The sequence below is a fragment of the Amphiura filiformis genome, chromosome 16 (genome assembly GCF_039555335.1).
Source record: "Amphiura filiformis chromosome 16, Afil_fr2py, whole genome shotgun sequence".
Lineage (NCBI taxonomy): Eukaryota > Metazoa > Echinodermata > Ophiuroidea > Amphilepidida > Amphiuridae > Amphiura > Amphiura filiformis.
The window spans coordinates 5,887,463-5,909,259 of record NC_092643.1 but is presented as its reverse complement, the minus strand read 5'-3'; the positions used below and the strand labels follow the sequence as shown (position 1 = coordinate 5,909,259).

At 37.4% G+C, this 21,797-nt stretch overlaps 2 protein-coding genes and 1 long non-coding RNA gene across 6 annotated transcripts in view; all 3 read left to right on the top strand.

The window, feature by feature from the left end:
- Positions 1–8,332, top strand: part of LOC140135460 (splicing factor 3B subunit 3-like) — a 31,516-nt gene extending 23,184 nt beyond the window's left edge. Inside the window, exons 19-26 of the mRNA XM_072156967.1 lie at positions 408–582; positions 915–1,120; positions 1,822–1,978; positions 4,377–4,502; positions 5,010–5,222; positions 6,239–6,481; positions 7,014–7,118; positions 8,073–8,332. Of these exons, the coding sequence (XP_072013068.1) occupies positions 408–582; positions 915–1,120; positions 1,822–1,978; positions 4,377–4,502; positions 5,010–5,222; positions 6,239–6,481; positions 7,014–7,118; positions 8,073–8,222 (1,375 nt within the window). The 3' untranslated portion in view covers positions 8,223–8,332. The remainder of the gene's footprint in view (positions 1–407; positions 583–914; positions 1,121–1,821; positions 1,979–4,376; positions 4,503–5,009; positions 5,223–6,238; positions 6,482–7,013; positions 7,119–8,072) is intronic.
- Positions 8,333–9,352: 1,020 nt separating this feature from the next.
- On the top strand, positions 9,353–12,616 carry LOC140135461 (uncharacterized). Its single transcript, XR_011856518.1, has 2 exons — positions 9,353–9,584; positions 10,292–12,616. It is a non-coding gene; the product is annotated as an uncharacterized lncRNA (long non-coding RNA).
- Positions 12,617–17,916: 5,300 nt separating this feature from the next.
- Positions 17,917–21,797, top strand: part of LOC140135458 (IST1 homolog) — a 67,993-nt gene continuing 64,112 nt past the window's right edge. For all 4 annotated transcript variants that reach the window (XM_072156965.1, XM_072156963.1, XM_072156966.1 and 1 more), the window contains exon 1: positions 17,917–18,031. The gene's annotated coding sequence lies outside the window, so the exon portion shown is untranslated. The remainder of the gene's footprint in view (positions 18,032–21,797) is intronic.

Below are 21,797 nucleotides of genomic sequence, written 5' to 3'. Positions count from 1 at the left end.
GCTCGCAGCGAATCACCAAAAATTGAACTGCATTCAAGTTTCAGCACTTTTCAATGTATTTGATTTATCGTAATAACTTTGCCTTAATTTCTGAAACAGGAAGAGAGGGTGTCATTAGTACGTAAGTGTTTCATATTGGTATGAATGGTCTTTTAGACTTCGAATGTGATGCGACCACTACATACTCATGTACTAGAGAGTGATTCAGCTCTGGGAGTGATTCGACCGCTCGCCTAACATCATGCTAGCGAGTGATTGGCCACTCGCCTTTAAAATCTAGACGGCAAGGCCTGGAATACTTTACCATGTATAATGAGAGTTGGTATGGTGAATGATTCAGGCCACCTTATTCAATGCAAGGATTCCTCTTCAAAAGTCCGTCATTAAAATCCACTTTTCTCTTTCAGAATTTTGGCTTTGGAAAAGCTAGGAGCGGTATTCAATCAAGTATCAACACCACTGAAATACACACCACGTAAATTTGCCATTCACACTGAGAGTAACAATCTGATCATCATAGAGACTGACCATAATGCATACACAGACACAACCAAGGCACAGCGCAAACAGGCAATGGCTGAGGTAAGATAGAAGGCAAACTTAATGTTTTAGTCAAAACCGACTAGCTTGTATGTGTTTATCACAGGGCATGCTGAATGGTTCACCTTCGCCAAAGATTTACTTGAAATACCTATAGTTAAATAATTTTGTTATGAAGAATTTTAGAAACGATGGATATGATGTTTATGCGTTCTTCACTGAATTTGATTGTGTTGATACTTTAAATCCTGATCCATCAGTCTTGTGGATAAAAAGAATATGTTTCCAACAAAATGTGGACTTACTGACTTTTCTGTAGTCGACCTGCTGATCAAGATGTTAATAATGATGACTTTTACTGAAATTCCTCCTAGGAAATGGTTGAGGCTGCAGGGGAGGAGGAAAGAGAACTGGCTGCTGAGATGGCAGAAGCCTTCCTTAACGAAGACTTACCCGAGAGTGTATTTGGCGCCCCCAAGGCTGGTGCAGGGATGTGGGCATCACAGATACGACTACTCAATCCAATACAGGGGGAAACTCTTGATACAGTGCAATTAGAACAGAATGAAGCAGCTTTTAGGTGAGGAAACAAAAAATATGGAGAGGTTAGGGCAAAAAGGTGCCATCTATAATAGCTGCCAGGTATCATATTTTTCAGGTTCTTGCCAGTTTGTGACATATTTTTAGATGTGCAAATAGAATGCAGAATTTGTCAAATGTATAGGGCAGGTATTGCAGATAAGGATTTTCTTGCCTCTTCTTTTTGCACTACCCCTGCTCTAAACGTTAACTTGTTTCCTTGAAAGTTTGATACCTGTGGCTATTTTTGTTGAAGATGGGGTTTGCCACTTAATGATGAATATGGCTTTCCTCACTTTGGGTAGCAATGGTACTATCCCTCTTGGACATATTTTAAATACCTGTGGTGTATTTCACTTTGGTTTCCTTTGCATACACATTATCACCGGATGCAATATGCAAATCTTAATTTATAGAATTAGATATTGACCAAAAAATGTGTGTATATTCTCAAATTATTGACCAAAAAGAAAACCATAGAATTCTTGTATGTTGTAGTACCAGTTGTCAGTGAGATATGATGCCTATGCGTTCTTCACAGAAATTATAACTGTTGAAAGATCTAAGAGTACTGATCTCACTGTTTCACTGGAAAGGACCCAAGTCTGATCAAGAGAGTTTTGACTCGCAATTTGAAATAGTAAAAATGTATACGTACAAATATGCTTATAATGTGTCAACACCTTTACACTCCTTTTTCAGTTTGTGTGTGTGCAAGTTTGCCAACAAAGGAGATGATGTATTTGTGCTGGTGGGGACAGCCAAAGATTTGACATTGAGTCCTCGCACCTGTTCCGGTGGGTTTATTCACACATATCAACTGACAAATGAAGGCACAAAGCTAGAATTCCTACATAAGGTAAGCATGAAAATATTGAGTTTTGTGAAATGTACTGGGAAATAGTTTATTACCGCTTGTTTAAAAGATCTTGTGTGCAGACAATATTTTTGTGAGCCCTCCAGGGCTTTTGTATGTAGCCGAAATGTATGTTGTGTACATAGGTTTGACAATATTAACACTCATTTGACCAGAGGGTCCACCTTATTTCGAGGCCTGGTTTACAATGAGCAACAACCATTCAGTTGAAGTAGAGATAGCAAATAACGGCAGATCGTCTTAAAGTTTATTTATTGTGTGGATATGATGTTTTTGCGTTCTTCACAGACTTTGCTGGTGAATACTGATGTACTGATCCCACAGTTACTCAATAAATAAATCTTAGAAGCTTGTTGCTGAAAATACATCTGTACTAATGATTAGTGGCAAAAAATTATCCAACAATGAAGCTGGGGTAGTCTTGATGATATCTATTAACTGAAGTTCAGATTGGAATTAATTCAGATTCGAATTTGGGAACAACATGTATAAACTCCATAATGTACTAAAAAAAAAAGCAACACCCAAGGGTCAGTCCATGTCGAAACAGATTGAGTGTACACCCACCCTCTTGGATTTTGCTCTCCTTTGGCTCAGGGGTACCTTTCATGGATCCCTAGGTGAGGTCACAAGAAAAAAATTCAAATTCCATTTCGTTTGCGAATGGCGGGCAATCAAAGTTTGGCGACCTCGACCAAAATTGTGAATTTAAGGGTCCAAATGACAAAGTGCTCTCTTTGAGGGGCACTTTCTTCTTAATTGAATCAGTTGTGATCCTCTTTTTGAATGTGGTCACTCACTGGCTGTGTCTGAAATACCTAATGCCAAAAAAGATAGATTTGAATTTCGTTGGGATTTCAGAGGGGTCAAAATCAGCACTTCGTACTGTTCAATCAAATTATCTTGATTTTGAAGGACCCATGATAATGTCACAGTGCACTTATAGGTCCTAATTATGTTCAGAATGGATTAACCATATGCCAATGTCTATGAGCAATTCAAAAAAAAGAGAAATTACTAGACCCCTACAGAATTTTAGGCCACCCCTAAAGTGGTTCAGCCACAAATGGCACTTAAAGTCGGCAAATTTTGACCCCTAATAACTTTAGGTGTACACCAGATATGAATTTCTAGTCTTTTGCATCTGAAAGAATGTAGTTTAATGTTACTAGGAACATAAGATTTGTTTTGTATTTTTGTGTTTTAGTATTAAGTTGACGCTTTCAAAAATAGTCATTTTTGCCTAACATACCATGCATACAGGATACAGTACAAAATGCCAATTTTAGTATGATATTTTTTTATATTTTTGATCACTTTATAGCCATTTGTATTATTTATCCTGATATTTCAAGTTGCTCTTGAGTCAAGTAATAAGAAAAAACTACTTTCTAATCCTCTGTATGGATTTTTAAGGGGTCAAAAATGCACTTCCTGGCAACGATGCACATGCAAAGTACAGGTTATGGGGGTCAAATTTTCAGAATGCTCCCAATTATGTCAAGTAATATATCAAATTACTCGTATGGTCATGAGGATTCCAAAAATGTATAGTTTGTTATGTGTCAGACCTTTCAGGAGGCGCTATGACGAAAAAATGTTCATAGGTCAACGACCTTTTGAAAGTATCAAAACACAAAAATACAAAACAAATCTTATGTTCCTAGTAACATTAGACTACATTCTTTCAGATGCAAAAGACTAGAAATTCATATCTGGTGTACACCTAAAGTTATTAGGTGTCAAAATTTGCCGATTTTAAGCGCCATTTGTGGCTGAACCACTTTAGGGGGCCTAAAATTCTGTAGGGGGTCTAGAAATTCTCTTTTTTGAATTGCTCATAGACATTGGCACATGGTTAATCCATTCTGAACATAATTAGGACCTATAAGTGCACTGTGGCATTATCATGGGTCCTTCAAAATCAAAGATAATTTGATTGAACAGTATGAAGTGCTGATTTTGACCCCCTCTGAAATCCCAACGAAATTCAAATCAATCTTTTTTGGCATTAGGCATTTCAGACACAGCCAGTGAGTGACCACATTCAAAAAGAGGGTCACAACTGATTTAATTAAGAAGAAAATGCCTCTCAAAGAGAGCGCTTTGTCATTTGGACACCTTAAATTCCCAATTTTGGTCAAAGTCGCCAAACTTAGATGGCCCGCCATTCGGAAACGAAATTGAATTTGAATTTTTTTCTTGTGACCTCACCTAGGGGTCCATGAAAGGTACCCCTGAGCCAAAGGAGAGCATAATCCAAGAGGGTGGGTGTACACTCAGTCTGTTTTGACATGGACTGATACCCAAGTGTCCGATATCCAGCATTTTACCCCAGCACATCATGCTTATATTTATGTATCTCATTCATCCCTCATAGACTCCAATAGATGATGTCCCTGCTGCCATCTGTCCATTTCAAGGAAGAATACTCATTGGTGTTGGCAGACTGCTCAGAATATATGACATGGGCAAGAAGAAGCTGCTTCGCAAGTGTGAAAACAAGGTGAGAAATAATTTCTTGAAAATCAAACTAGAGTAAAAGTTATCTTTTTGACATGTAACATACATTACAACATATTTTACAATAAATATATTTGGAATTTTATGGATATTATACCAGAAACCTGACTTGCACAACAATTACATGCATGTAAAAACCGCATCTTATATCCTCTTGGGTTTTGGAGAACTTCCAGGAAACAAACAATTTTGTTTGTCTGTTTGTTTAGCCTTGTATGTCATAACAGCAAAATGGCATTACCAACAGAAGCCTACAATTTTATGTCCTTGTGGAGAAGCCTGCATGAAAATAAATTTCACTGGTGCATGGGGAAAGATTAGCTATTTATAAAATAGAATCAAGAGGGACATGATGCCTTTGCGTTCTTCACAGACTTTTATGGTGAGAACTTTTCAACTGATCCCTTTGTAAGTTGTAATTTGAGACATAAAATAAAAGTTTGCAATACTAAATGATATTCTTAAATACTCCTTTTCCTTCCTTTTACAGCACATTCCCAATTTCATTGTGAACATCAACAGCATCGGCAACAGAATCGTTGTTAGCGATGTCCAAGAGAGCCTCCACTTTGTGCGTTACAAACGACAGGAAAATCAGATGGTTATATTCTCCGACGACAGCCACCCACGCTTCGTCACCGCAAGCGCCATATTAGATCATGATACAGTAGCAGTTGGCGACAAATTTGGAAACTTCAGTGTGGTAATTAAAAACTTTTCTAACATACCACCAACTTACCTCATAAACTTGGAATTTGCAAGTGGGCCACTTGAAGTGGCAAATTACATAATTTGATGATTGTGATTATATGGCATCCAGTGGTTGCATGAAATGTTTGTGTGTATAACAAATTTGCTAGTGCAGTTGATTTGCAAAATTTCCATGCACACAAATATTTTTTCCTCCTATAGGCCATTAAGCAATGTGCAAATGGATGAAAAAATTTGTGTAACAGAAATATGGGTTCTCACCAAAATGAGAAATTTTAATGCTTCAAATATATTGTGCTTTACAGTTGCACCTGCATTAAACAGAAGACATTGGCTACCCATAAAATTCCGGATTCAGTTTAAATTATGTGTATTTGCTTACCGGCACTTTGAGGGTACCCTTCCATCTTACCTCTCCTCGGTTCTCTGTGCTTATGTTCCTAACGCTCCCTCTGTTCATCATCTGAAAAACTTCTCAGGACCCCGCGTGTTAATTTATCATCTGCCGGTATGCGTTCCTTTCGTTATGCTGCCCCTGTAGCTTGGAATTCCCTTCCCAACACCATCCGCAATATCACTTCTCTCGCTCAATTCAAATGTAGTCTTAAAACTCCTTTTTTCCAACATGCTTTCCCTGATTCTTAAGGTTTTTGTGTTTCACTGTGTGTCCTTGTTTTTTGTTTTCGTGCCCTGAGATCTTTTTGATGAATTTTGCGCGGTAGAAATACGCTCCATTATTATTATTATTATTATTAATATACTTTTGATTGTGAAAGCTCTCTTGAATTTCTAGTCAAAGAATTTTATTTTTATTTAAAATTCTAAATGTTTTTAGAAACAATGGATATGATGTTTATGCGTTCTTCACAGAATTTTATTGTGTTGATACTTTAAATCCTGATCCATTTGTTGCTAGAAAGAATATATTTCCAACGATGCTTTTCAAATGAGTACTAGAAGATGACATTTGTTACTTACTGACTGTTCAACATTTTCCCATCTCATCAGGTCCGGTTGCCAACCAACACCAACGATGAAGTGGATGAAGATCCAACAGGCACTAAAGCATTATGGGATAGAGGTCTCCTGAATGGTGCATCACAGAAAGCAGATTCCATCGCTAGCTTCCATGTTGGAGATACCATTCTGTCATTAGAAAAGGCCACACTTATCCCAGGAGGATCAGAGTCACTGGTGTATACGACGTTATCAGGTGCTGTGGGTATTATGGTGCCATTTACATCACATGAGGTGAGTACAGCAATAAAAAAGTACCTAATATTAATGTAGCTCCGGATGATGTATCTCTTGGATGGATGGGAGGATTGACTTCAGATTTTCAGGATAAGTAGGCCATGGTCAGAAACTTCGGATACTTTTTTTTTGGGGGGGGTCTTGCAATATATGTTATTCTGGCATATTTGTGAATATTCTGAATCATCCAGGTAGATAGATAAATTAAAGATTAAATATCAAACTGTTCATCAGGACTTACTGTTTTGAGTTGGCTACAGTATCACGTCTCATCCGAGACGCATCATCAGGCCTAACGGGCTGGCACTGAAGTGTTGACCCGTGACTCGGTTGGAGTGACGTCACGGGAGAGTCGTTGAGAAAACCTGTTTGATGGCTGCGTTGTAGGCCCTGGTTATGCCTTGTTTTGGCATTATACTATAAATCCAGCAAATAGAAAAAAAAAACTGATTCAAATTAAATTTTGCAGTTACGATTAATGTTAGTTTCTAGTTGCTCATCTTTGCTCTTATATTTTTGCCCACTACAGGACCATGACTTTTTCCAGCACCTTGAGATGCACATGAGATCAGAGTTTCCTCCGATATGTGGTAGAGATCATCTGTCATACAGATCTTACTTCTTCCCACTGAAGGTAAATTGTATACTTCATGTAACATAATGTGTGTGTTTTTCCACTGCAGAGATGCCAGTTTTCAGGTTTTAACCCGAATTCAGGTTTTTGTGAGTTCAAATTCCCGCATTTTTTATTTATTTTCAGCCTGTTTTGGGGCTTTTTGGCCTGCATTCACATGCATTTTAGGTTTTTTGAGTGAAACTGACTGGCATCTCTGCACTGGTTCGTGAAAACATCCTGCATACTCAATTTACATTCCATAGGCCATCAGAATGTACAATGTAGAATTCTGACTTTTGCACATATCAGCGGTAGTCACAATTTTCGCCTTTTGAACTGGTGATGGTCGACATGTATTGATAGAAGAACATAAATAAGGGCAATATTTTCTAGAAAAATGGTTTTACATCTGTGTAAATGTTGTTGATACTGTATTATAATTAATCTAGTTATTGTGAGCAGAATTCAACAAATTGCAATGAGAGTTTGTTTAATATTGTGCTTTGCCATTGCCGTCGACCATCTGTTCTTTTCACCATACCTTATGTGTTTATTTGTGCATTTTGAGTACTAGGTTGTCTTGAACTTAATTCAGTCTTGACTTTCAAAATAGTCATCATAATTGTCTTTCTTAAAATGTTGTGCAACATAATATACTGGCCCTCAATCATGCTAGTTCACACAGCAAACTGTAAAAATTTTTGAGAATCACACAGAATTCCTGCCAGATGTGAGAAAAATTTCTACCCCAGTACCTAACTAAGTGTTTATTTTCTTCTGTGAAAGACAATATTTTCATTTGGAATAAACTTGTTTGTTCTTACTCCAGAATGTAATTGATGGTGATTTATGTGAACAGTTCAACTCAATGGAGGCAAGTAAACAGCGCAGTGTGTCAGAAGAATTGGATAGAAACCCTAGTGAGGTAGGTGGCTCTGGGTGTAGGTTTGGTTATCATTATCTGATTACTAGAATGTAATTGATGGTGATTTATGTGAACAGTTCAACTCAATGGAGGCAAGTAAACAGCGCAGTGTGTCAGAAGAATTGGATAGAAACCCTAGTGAGGTAGGTGGCTCTGGGTGTAGGTTTGGTTATCATTATCTGATTACTAGAATGTAATTGATGGTGATTTATGTGAACAGTTCAACTCAATGGAGGCAAGTAAACAGCGCAGTGTGTCAGAAGAATTGGATAGAAACCCTAGTGAGGTAGGTGGCTCTGGGTGTAGGTTTGGTTATCATTATCTGATTACTAGAATGTAATTGATGGTGATTTATGTGAACAGTTCAACTCAATGGAGGCAAGTAAACAATGCAGTGTGTCAGAAGAATTGGATAGAAACCCTAGTGAGGTAGGTGGCTCTGGGTGTAGGTTTGGTTATCATTATCTGGTCACTAGAATGTAATTGATGGTGATTTATGTGAACAGTTCAACTCAATGGAGGCAAGTAAACAGCGCAGTGTGTCAGAAGAATTGGATAGAAACCCTAGTGAGGTAGGTGGCTCTGGGTGTAGGTTTGGTTATCATTATCTGGTCAATAGAATGTAATTGATGGTGATTTATGTGAACAGTTCAACTCAATGGAGGCAAGTTAACACCGCAGTGTGTCAGAAGAATTGGATAGAAACCCTAGTGAGGTAGGTGGCTCTGGGTGTAGGTTTGGTTATCATTATCTGGTCACTAGAATGTAATTGATGGTGATTTATGTGAACAGTTCAACTCAATGGAGGCAAGTAAACAGCGCAGTGTGTCAGAAGAATTGGATAGAAACCCTAGCGAGGTAAGTGGCTATGGGTGTATGTTTGGTTATCATTATCTGATTACTAGAATGTAATTGATGGTGATTTATGTGAACAGTTCAACTCAATGGAGGCAAGTAAACAATGCAGTGTGTCAGAAGAATTGGATAGAAACCCTAGTGAGGTAGGTGGCTCTGGGTGTAGGTTTGGTTATCATTATCTGATTACTAGAATGTAATTGATGGTGATTTATGTGAACAGTTCAACTCAATGGAGGCAAGTAAACAGCGCAGTGTGTCAGAAGAATTGGATAGAAACCCTAGTGAGGTAGGTGGCTATGGGTGTATGTTTGGTTATCATTATCTGATCACTAGAATGTAATTGATGGTGATTTATGTGAACAGTTCAACTCAATGGAGGCAAGTAAACAACGCAGTGTGTCAGAAGAATTGGATAGAAACCCTAGTGAGGTAGGTGGCTCTGCGTGTATGTTTAGTTGTCACTAGAATGTAATTGATGGTGATTTATGTGAACAGTTCAACTCAATGGAGGCAAGTAAACAACGCAGTGTGTCAGAAGAATTGGATAGAAACCCTAGTGAGGTAGGTGGCTATGGGTGTATGTTTGGTTATCATTATCTGATTAGAATGTAATTGATGGTGATTTATGTGAACAGTTCAACTCAATGGAGGCAAGTAAACAACGCAGTGTGTCAGAAGAATTGGATAGAAACCCTAGTGAGGTAGGTGGCTCTTGGTGTAAGTTTGGTTATCATTACCGTAAACATTCGCCCAATAGCGCTTTGGGCTCCCTTGAAGCCCAGGGGCGCCATTAGGCAAATGTTTATGGGTATCTGGTTAGGTTTTAAAAAAACACTCAAGTTTGTTTCCCACTGGTGGCTTGAAACTAACATGCGAAATGCATTTGTATTCAGGATTTACCGCTCAAATCATATCGTTATGATCACGAATGAGTGACGAATGTTGCCCACCGTGCCCAGGGAGGGTCATCGATAAGTGCAGGGATGCGTTCATGAACTCACAAATAGCAAGATCATACACAAAAGGGTGTTTCAAGTTTGACAAGTTGAGTGCTCTATGTGCGCTCATATAAGCAAGGTTCAAACACTCTATCGATGTCAGCCGTATACAAGCAGGCTCAGGCACAGAAACTTCCGCCTGGAGTTTCATAATCTAAGAATTTTGCTCTATTTGCCCCTTCCCACTACATTTTGTCATTTCTCATGCAGAGAGTGTCATGTCAACTTCTTGACCTCAAATTAACTTTTGCTGCTTTTTTTTTGTTTTTTTTTTTGCCGCTCAATAAATTATGTCTCGTCTAGTGGTGTGGTCTTTTGTCTGCTTGCCTGTGACTGTCTGTCTCTTTTCTGAGTTCTTGTATTTTAAATTGTTAATTCTAACCATGTTGATCTCATTTGTTTTGCTGCAGGTGTCAAAGAAGCTTGAAGATATCAGAACAAGATTTGCCTTCTAAGCATTATGGAACCATATTCCTATTTTGAACCAAACCTCCATGGAATTCTGCTAAGGCTCACAGGAAGAAGGGCAATTGAATACTGTCTGTATTGATGCACACTGATATGAGGGATATGCAAATGGGCTTTTCTTTCTAAAGCATTTGAAACTGAAGTTTGTTTGAAATGCATCAATAAACTGCTGCGACAATCCCTAACTTTATAATCTCCATGAGATTCTGCAAAGGCTCAAGAAACTAAGGGTGATAGAAAGCTGTATCGATGCAGATGCAAATTGGCTGTTCTGAAGCATATGAAACTGAAGTTTCTGACTTTTCAGAAGTTTGCAATGCATCAATAACTTGTGACATTAATCCCTAATTTGTTATTGCTGGAACTTTGCAAGCGGGATCAACTCCTCTTAAGTTTTTGTGTGTAGAAACCTGGGACAATCTGCAGTGAATTATTTGTCAAGAGGAGGCTTGCTCAATCTGTTCACAGGTACAAATTACAGGCTCAACATTAACTACACAAATTAGTACTATTGAACTATTGATGTTTGTTCTTGACAAATTGAGCTAACTGGGCAATTTAACTGTTTAATACAAGTTGTATAACAACAGAATTCCAGCAATCATGTCCATTTTGTTGTACATCAACTAATTATGTGACTTTTTCTATAAATTTTGTAAATTTGTGTAAGTAGTGTAAATATATTTTCAAGATGTGGGTTAGCATGGAAGGAGTTTAAATATCAGAAGGTGAAGCTTGATGAATTAAAGTATTGAGAGGCGTCAGCAGTATCTTTGAGACAATCTTCTACTCAAATTTGTCACATACTGTATACGCTGTTATTACGCTGCGATTTTTTTATTTTTGGAAATTGTGCGAGTTGTTTATTTTGCGGAATTTATGTCAGTGTTAAGTAACTTTATATAAAAAACGTATTTTCGTGTGTTGTTAATTTCGCACCTGGATGTCCACTTGCAAAATTAGCGTAAAATTAAACCCTTGCAAAGCGTATACAGTATGTCGCAGATAGGTCAGTATGTAACGTACAGTTTCAGATATTTAAGAATAAGCCATATTATCTGCCAGGATGTGAATGCGCTACTTGAAGCGGAAAAATGACACTGCCGCACAGGAGGCTACATCGTGGGCTTCATAAAATTCAGCGTATTGCTATAAAGACTTAGTTAAGATGTCATATAAAAACATGGCTGATCTCATGAATAATTAAGAGCAAAAAATGAAGCTGATGCCAGTTTTTACTCATGGTCAAATGTGATGTCACTGTCCTCAGATCATATGTGGCAGTTGCCTATCCACCCACTTTACTGTGCAACATCCTTGAATATTCTGACAAATTTGACGACTTTTGTCTCTAAATTTTTGCTGCAGCAAAAATGAACTGGTTGTCTTCATCTGATGTTAGACTCACCAGTGTAAACATTGAATACCTAATTCTCACTCATCATCATTATTAATTACTTTTTGTTGCTAGATTCTTGTGGAACATGTGTTGGATGCATAATGTGTTACTTGTGAAAGGTTTGACCACATAATATTGGACCTTACAGGTTTTGGGAACAGTCCAAGCATAGTTGACCATGACATTTTACTAACAGTCTCAGAGTCTCAGGTCTTCAGCCATTCATAACGCTATGAATTTGGCAGACGGCCGAATCCGGGTTCGGCTTTTGGTAAAGTCATGTTACGCATGCATCATTTTTGAATTGGAGAACAAGGGATCATTGCTTTATCAATTTTTTAATGGAGATCAGATGATAACAGCATAGGGTTAGCTAACGGTGCATCGCAGTACGATAGATGATTATAACCGTAAAAAAAATCAGTATGCTGCCCTCTATCGGTAAAGCATTGATCCCTTGTTCTCCAATTCAAAAATAATTAGGATTCAACCGTCTGCCGAATTCATAGCGATAACAATGTTTTGACAAATTCTTGGAATAATGTAAGTGTAAAGTGTATTGCAAGTGTAAATGGTATTTTCCATCTTCTTTATGGCTATAAATGTTGAAATCTGTACACCACCCTATGGAAGTCATGACCTTTCTCCCACACGGGGGTGGGTGTAGATTTCAAATGGAGTCTGCCATTCAGGTAACCCTTTTTGAAATTAACACTCCCTGTGTATAAGATCAAGGTCATGTTTTCCATAGGGGGTGTGATTTCAACTGGTATAGCCTATTACCCATTCACTGGTAGATTGCTTATGTTCCTTTGTATTTACAGTCTTGCGTTTATGTACTTGTAATAAAATTACAGAAAACATTGAACATTGAGTTGTATTGTTGTGTGACATGATACATGATAGAATGTCTCTGTATGGTTTGAACCAAATTTACCCAAGTACAGGCTTTGTGCAACAAAAAGGTTGCTGGTCCTTTTTGCATTGGAGGCTCAATACTATACTGTAAAGGTGCATGAGCAATTTGGAAGGAAGCAAACGTGTTTGACAATAAAATGGTCAATCACTTGCTTTGGTGTGGTTATGGTTATGGTTGAGCACTCTTTTAGTCTACTATCAGGTTTTTGTTTTAAAATAACATAAGGAAACACATCTTGGGCCTTAAATACACAAAGAAACCAATTTTGTTTTGCCTGAATTTGTTGTGTGCTTATATACAAGGGAGGAGGGTAGTGTTCATTATTTGTATACCGGGAGTGTATTTGCAATCATATATCATAGACTTGATTCTTCATCAAACGAGAGGTCACATGTCAATAGGCAATCTGTAAAATAAATTTGATAACTTGGAACAACTTATACTCCAATTAAACTGTTTTATTTTGACATAAATTTCTGATCACATCTTCATAAACTGAGCTCAAAAAGAAACTTATAATTTTTCATGACTTGTGAATCACAAGGTCATATCTTAAAATTCTGTCAAAATGAACCAAAATCACACACAGGAGTACTTCAATACTCTATTCAAAACACATGTCAGTAACCAAGCAGTTGTTCAACTGATATAACAGTAAAAAGCACTGATGTGGAACAGCTTCCTGGACCACTTACAGCCCAATATTTGGCACCCAACACAAGAAATCTGTGAGAGTGCATGCAAGATCTTGGCACAGATGATGCTGCTTTCTGCTTTTCATGCCCTTTCGTCAAGAAACACCTTTTTCAACACTATTCCAATTAACCCTTTGGACTTATCACCTGTGCAATGATCTTGTACTCATTCTCACAGATTTCTTATGCTGGGTGCATTATAGGGCTGTGAATGTGGTCCAGGAAACTGTTCCATGTCGGCGCATTTTGCTGTTGTGTCAGTTGGATAACTGCTTGGTTACTGACATGTGTTTAGAGTAGAGTATTGGAGTAAACCTGTGTGTAATTTTGGTTCATTTTGATTGACTGGATTTTAAGATATGACCTTGTGAAAAATTATAAGTTTCTTTTTGAGCTCAGTTTGTTATCTGTGGTTTCTCAGCTTAAACAAAATCACGACTTGTGAGTGCAGTCTAAACGCAGGACAACCGATTGTTATTGTTCTGCAAGGCTCACTCAGTCATTTAATAAGGCAATACAAACGATCGAATTTGGTATTCAAATGAACACAATTTTGAGTTACACCTTTTCAGTGTAAAATTTTTTTTCTCGGCCAAATTTAAAGCAATAATTTTCATTTTTTCAGTAAATGTCAGGAAAAACTGTAATGCTTGATACTGTATTTTTTTTCAAATCTTAGTGTTAAACTTAGTCGTGAAATTCAGTCATTTAGTGTAAGATTTTCGATTTTGATAGGCTTCAACTCTGCCCGCGAGCCTTTTTTGGATCAACCTTTTAGCTTTTCAAAGTAATATAGTTCGCTAAAGAAGGATTTTTCCCAACTTTCTAACGCACATCACCGTGAGCGATATATCATAGTTTTGTCAGAATTTCCGTTTTGATTCCATAATTTTTGAATACCACGCGTGAAATACTAGCATTGTGGATCGATATCTCTGGGTGCCCGGCCTGGATACAGTGTTGCCAGAACTTCAATATAGGAAAGAAATTACCTAGTGTTTCAATTGTCATGAAGGTGACTGGGTATAGTGCCTTTTGTTTGTGATTGCTGGCCACCGAAAGTCATAATGAAGCAGCCAAAACAATACAAGGTTAAACATGGAAGTTTATAACAACCTATTATAATGACCTAAAGGAAAAATCATTTATGGCAACAATGAGCCTTGCATTGTAAGTCATGGTTCAAATGTGTTGAGTACCCACCCCTCCCCCATAGGCCTACATAATATTACATACCGGTACCTTATAATATTTATATAGCACGGCTATAGCTATACATTTAGAAAGTAGGTCCTATAGCGCTAAATTATGACAAATAGGCCTACACAAACCCGAACGCAAGTCTGAAGGGTGTAATGAAAATGCCAACCCGCGATGGGGGGGTCATTCAAAATTCACCTGGAGATAGGAGGGACACACACCAAAAATTAAAATCCCCTCTAATAACACGCGAATTTTGCTAGGTTTGGATTTTCCCATGGACCTCATCCTAGGTAAATAAACAAACAAACAAATAAACAAACAGACAAAATGGTTTTCATAATCATGGAATCCATAGCCCCTATAAATTGATATTGCAGGCTATCACGGGAGCAAATTTCCAAAATTCACCTCATTTACCAGAATTGGGGATTTGGGCTACCAAATCGCTGGTCAGGCAATCCTGGTTTTCAATGGAAAAGGGACCTGGTTGACAACAATTGAAATATCGATTATTTCTGCTGGTTGCTCTCGAAATAGAGTACTGAGTTTGACATTTCGGAGCATGAAGGGAAAAAGGGTAAAATAAAACGGAAATTCTGACAAAACTATAATATATAGACCCACACGATGTGCTTTACAGAGGTGGGAAATATCTTTCTTTAGCAAACTATATTAGTTTGAGACGCTAAAAATGAATTCTGTAAAAAGCTCACGGGCGAACTAAAGGCCTATAAAAATCAAAAATATCACACTAAAAGACACAATTTGATGCTTAATTTTAACACCAGGATTTTAAAAAAAAATGTTCATCCAAGCACTATGTTTTTATTTGACATTACTGAAGAAAAAAAAAAATTCTGCTTTATATTTGACCGAGAAAATAAATTTCATAGCAAAAAGGTGTATCTCGGAATTGTGCTGATTTTTTAAAATGTATCGATCGACTTTTAGCGCGACTAAGCAGAACAAAAGAACGGTTGTCCTGCGTTTAGACTGAGTGGTGCATACTGAATAGGCAGAAAATCATCTGATACAAAAATGTTTGGTACGAATTGGTACTGTATTGAACCCAATTAACACATCTCTACCACCCCTTATGTGATTTTCAAGTGACAACTGCTTAAAGAAACACTCCGGCAATCACAACATTATGCCTTATATGTTAGAAAATTAATTATCAAGCACAAATCACATGATCTTATTTGAAACAAACTCATATTGACCATAAAAACGAATTAAAAACGGCCATCCCTCCCCCATCCCTCCACATGCGATATTCAAAATTCCACGTGATATGTGCTTGATAATTGTTTTAACATATAATAAGGGACAATGTGTGATTGTCGGAGACATCCTTCAAGCGCCCCTTTTTATTGAAAATTATTTTAAAAAATTTCAACAGAAACATGATTTTTACACCCTTGGAGTTGGACCTAACTTTTTTTAATAGCAACAAATTTCATTTCTATTGAATTTCGCCCAGTTAAAAACGGTATTCAGCGACCTATAATTATAGTTGTTCGAGCATAGTGTGAATTGGCCATGCAAAATTGAATATTATGTTGATATATCTATTCAAATTTAAAATTCTTTCAGAAGAAGGGTGCAATTTGCTAGACCAGTGCTCGTTTATGGAGTTTAGGGTTGGAGTAGGACAATCTTGTAATAAGACGAGTAGAGTTTTACCCTATTTGGTAAATCACTCCCTTGTAATGTTTGGTCAAAGCATTAAAAAGGTTTTATTCTTTCATGAAATAATTTAGCGCTAAGATTCAGTGGGCACATCTGAAACTGATTAAAAAAATGAAACTGGCTGCACACAGGCCCTCTCATAGGTCGAATAGCAGGGCTGTCAACTTTTTGGAATTGCTTGGCGTGAGACAGAGGCGTACCGGGATTTGCCGACTCCAATGTTCATTTTGTACCATGATTATTTGAGCCACGGCGCTCGAGAATATAAAAGCGGGCGGGGGGGTAGGAGTAACAAATTATTCATGACAATGCGTGAGATTTTACTCATTTTGCGTGAGATTTACTACCTAGGTGTGAGATTATACTACCTTGGCGTGAGACCGTGAGAAAGTGACCCAATGCGTGAGACTCACGGCCAATGCGTGAGAGTTGACAGCCCTGCGAATAGTCTTCTAATCATTTGCCACAGGTCTTTTTCCATTTTGAGGCTGGAGGCTTGCACTCATTTGTACAAACCAACACTCCCACTGACACCAACCCTTAATTGTGCATATTGAATATAAACAAAAGTTCAGGGAGGGAGATTATAAAAAAAATGAACGATACATTTACAGTTTGTAACTAAATCATGATAAAATATTTGGCTCTTTTAAATGATACTAGGCTACCAATTCATAGATGTTTCAGCTGGACATTTTATTTTTGAAAAGACCATAGTATTACATACAATACATAAAATGTTTTGTATAGCCCCCTCTCAAAAACTAATGTATTGCTTATGTACTTACTCAACTAACATTTGGTACAAATTCTATTACAAACTTGAATGCAGTTCTTTTTATGGACCTTTTGTAAAATCTATGGACATGAATATTAGAGAAGGCTGGAAAGGGTGCTATAGCCTCCCTAGGCCATTTAATGCTCATAAAAAAAAACCCGCATACAATTGTGTAACAAAATTTACATCAATGCTACTTGAGCACAGTATGGTTGCATGTACCCTGCAATCGATCTGAAATTTTTTTTAAATCCCATACGAAAATTGCCAAAAAATGGCTTGTGCCCCCATCAGACCCGATCCCCCCCAATCATGGTCGGTGCTCAGTGCCCACCCCCACCCCATGGGATATGACCCATGCTACACCACTGCTTGATACTTCTGGAGAGGGAGCTTAAGTTAAAGCAAAAATGCCCTATATAGACCTATACCTTTATTAGTGGTTATGATTATGAAAGCTTTTAATATACAACAGGAAATGGACTATACTGTTTTTATTGGCATATTTTTGGTCTTTTAAGAAATATTATATTTGTCTAAGCTTTTGGTTTTTGGTTTAAATTTAATTGTCATCTTCACTACACTGTGCACAATCACGATGTACACAAACATTCTCAGCTGATCAATTATGTCATGAGCTAAAAATAACTCACGCAAAAGACGTCATGAGACATAACCCCACCTGCGAGTGTTTCTAAAATACGATTTCCTTTCCAAAATTCAGTAGTATCTTTTGCCACACAAATTCAATTTCTTGATACGATGGTAATCTGAATAAGATTATACTGAACCAAAGATATTGCAGCAACTTAGTGTAAATGAAAAAAAGTGTAATTTATCTGATAATTAGCAAAATGAGAATTTTAGATTAGAAACACCGGAGGTAAACAGAGTTCCTGACTCAGAATCACAATTTTTCTGATCACTGACAAAATTCCTGAATTTGGTGCCCTTTGCTGAACCATATATCGTGAACCATTTATTCAGCGAGAACGGGTAAGTTTGCTGCGAATTGTTTTAAAGGTTTTTGTGTGTTAATTTTATGTTTCTGATAATGTGATTCGATTGTTTTGTTACGTTGAAACGGAGGCAAGTTCCGAATTCAACAGTCATGACAGAAGTGTATGTACATGTAGGACATGTATGATGTAGGAAGTAAGCTTAAAAATTTAATACTACAGTAATTTTTTTACTTGCCTGTGCTGTGTGCTGAGCGTACACAAGGGGAAACAGAAGTGATCAACAATCTAGCTGATTCAGTGATTGGCTGATCAACTGTCTAAAGTTACAACATTTTAACAAGGTCAACAATGGTCAAGGAGGCGGTTGACGCATCAATTGGTCGACTGCAGCGCTGTAGTCGTAGAAGAGGAAGAGACCTTGTTGCTTCCACGTTATTTAATACCAGGGCATACCCGGACCATTAAAGTATCATTTCACACTGATTTTTGTCCTTTTTATTGCATTAAAAGAAGCCGCACATAGAAACGTTCCCAATTATATTTACTATGATCAGACTTATACGTCGAACAACTGAATACATGCACAACGTACGGACCAATATATTTTTGTAAACATTTTAGGCCTATAACAAAATGTATATTTTCGTACAATTGTACAACTATCGTTTCTACCCTATGACCTATACAAGTTACCTGTTATCAAAGTGTCCGCAAAAAACTGGTCATCGCAAGTATCTTTGATGCTGAAAAGTCACGATATTCACGCAGGGACAGGCCGAAAACCTTACCTCGATCGTAAAATCCAGCCCATGCATGTCATAAATAATTCATTATTGTATTGTGTAAATGTCACTGATTGTGTCGACGTATTGTTATTGCACCTGTTACAGCAGAAGTCATGCTGAATTTATACTCGATCGCTGGATCACCATGTGAATTCGCTTTATTAAACAAAAAAACCTCTACGACCAGGTTGTTAAGCATCGAGCACGCTGACTGGCTTAGCAAATATCCAATTATTTTTGTAAACCAATCAGGTTAGACGTACTTTACTGGCGGGTCACATTAATTCATTCATACCGTAAAAGGCTGTCGCCTTCATTGATTGGCTAACGATTGCAATGAATGGTGTTTGCAACCAATCACAAAACGGGTTACAAATAAATAAGGCGCCCATCGGAAATTTTGTGTGACGTCATGCCACGAGGTAGCCGGAGGCTTCGCTTTTCTGCTAGCTTTAAAAGCGAGCGAGTGGTATAAAGTCAGTTTCACAGCTGTGATTTATGGAGCATATCATAAAATCTCTGAGCACATACACAGCGGATTTGACAGATAAAAATGACATTTGCAATTCTGAGCAACGGGATTCCATGAAATTGACGCGATTCCAAATACAGCGCGCCACCTACGATCACGCCTGGCTGATCTACTTCGCGCAGAGCATCATGGGTAAAGGTCGACATCCATGAGTCGTCGGCGTCGACGATAAACCATCGACCCTGGAAACAGAAACGAGTGTTGCTATCGATTACTCAAATTTGCTTATTTACGTTGATGATGATCAGCTGTTGATTCAACCCTCCGACGGTTTTTTTTTCATTCCTGTCTCCTTTTTAAAGTTAATTTCGACAGTCATGGTTTAGGCCTACCTCTGTTCAGAGTGCCTATGCCTATTCCCACACAACCTTATTTTCAAACTTTTCCGAACTTTCCGAGGCACTTGGGAAAATACTTTAGGCTCTCGTTTACAAGAAAAGAAAACACTTTCAGGTCTTTAAGTAAGTAGGCCTATAATAGACTTGATTAAAAAATATGATAGGTGATAGGCCTACTTCATGCATATATCCTTTAAAAAAATTAAACCTTGTTTGTTTTAAGTAAAGTAGGCCTAATTCTCAATATTTAGAATAACGAAATATTCAATACATATTTTAACAGCATGAACAGCGTAAAGCATTTATTTTTTCAATATGGTTTTTTTCTGCCTCCTTTATAAAGTTTATTTTTGACAGTCATGGTTTAGGCCTACCTCTGTGAATGTTCAGAGTGTTAGGCCTATTCCCACACAAAATAATGGGCATCAATTAAACCCTTATTTTCAAACTTTTCCGAACCCGATCCGAGGCTCTTGGGAAAATACTTTAGGCTCTCGTTTATAAGAAAAGAAAACACTGAAAAATATGATTGGGGATAGGCCTACTTAGACCCTCATGAATATATCCTTTAAATACCCACAATTTTTAAACCTTGTTTGTTTTAAGTAAAGTAGACCTAATTCTCAATATTTAGAATAACGAAATATTCAATACATATTTTAACAGCATGGACAGCGTAAAGCATTTATTTTTTTAATACGATTAAAACGTTTTCGAATTTCAAATGTACTCTATGATCAACCATCTACGGTTAAAACTCGATGTCAAAAATGTTGATGTCTCTGATGCTGATCGATCATCTAGGCCTATAAACCCGATGTCAAAATGTCAATTTTCGAGTTTGGGTACATTGTAGGCCTATAATAGCAAATGCTTTTGATGCAAGACAATTTCAAACAGAAAATTTAATCTAAAACGCAAATTGCGTGCCTTTTTATTTCTTGTTTGGATAACTTTTCCCATAATTATTACCATGCGTGATACATGATTAAGATAAAAGCTTTTGGTTTTCAAAAATGTTTTGAACGCTTGTCTTATTTGTATTTTTATTATTGTTTTTCCTAACCTAGGCCTATAGATGTTTTACATTTATAACCTTATAAAGCATTTTTCGAGTGACGTTTGAAACACTCTTTATAGCATGATGTAGGCCTACTGTATGACCACGAAAGGTCGTGAGATTTAGAAGCCATTTCCTTCGATATATAGCCCTATAAACAAAACACTTTGGCCCCAATGTATAATGTCGGGAGAAAATATATACTTGCACTAAACAAATAAACCTGTTAATTTTTAAAATAAACTCTCGTGGTGCAGTTCTGTCAACAAAATTACATAGGCTCAGCCCCTCAATAAATTTGGCGCTGGGGCTCGAATAGACCTACCCTTCTGTGTGAATAGGCACGCGTTTTCATTTTCATTTAGGCCTATAATGGCCTCCAAACTACATTGTTAATCATGTTAAGTTATCTTGTTTTTGTCAAAAACATCAACTGCAAATTGTCCGTTATTGTACAGTAGGCCTATATCCTTCGCCAGAATCGGGTGTGTGTGTGTGTGGGGGGGGTGTCCCGGTTCGCCTTCAGTTTCAAATGAAGCAGGCCTAAACAATGTGTTCACCCCTCCAATAAGGTCCATCCCCAGATTTGACCTCTTTACTATAGGTTGAGTCCTTGATCCATGGGCCTGATCCATTATTTAATATGCAAGAAATGTCGGCCCTCCGAATTTAAACCTTTCCAATTTGGCCAAAGTCAGTGCCGTAAAGGATGGGCTACACTACAGTTCAGTTCTTTTCATAGTGTTGACTTATAATTTCATGAGAAAGAAAAGAAAAATGGGAAAGATTTTAATCTTTTCCATTTTCTTTTGGTTTTTAAAAACATGTATAGGCCTAGGCCTAGGTGTTTAAAATTGTCCAATTGAATTAGTCGAAAAGGTTTTTGATTTTTCAATGTTGTGCCGACCGATAATATGACTAAAAAGAAACTCATTCCAACCAACGTGTGTTATTTGGGAGTAGGCCTAGGCCTACATTAAGAGTAAATTTCCTTGGGTTATGAATTATTAAAGGGGAAAGATGAAATAAAGATGGTATGACATGCAAGAAAGCGGAAGTAAAAATAAAATATGAAAAATTAAAAG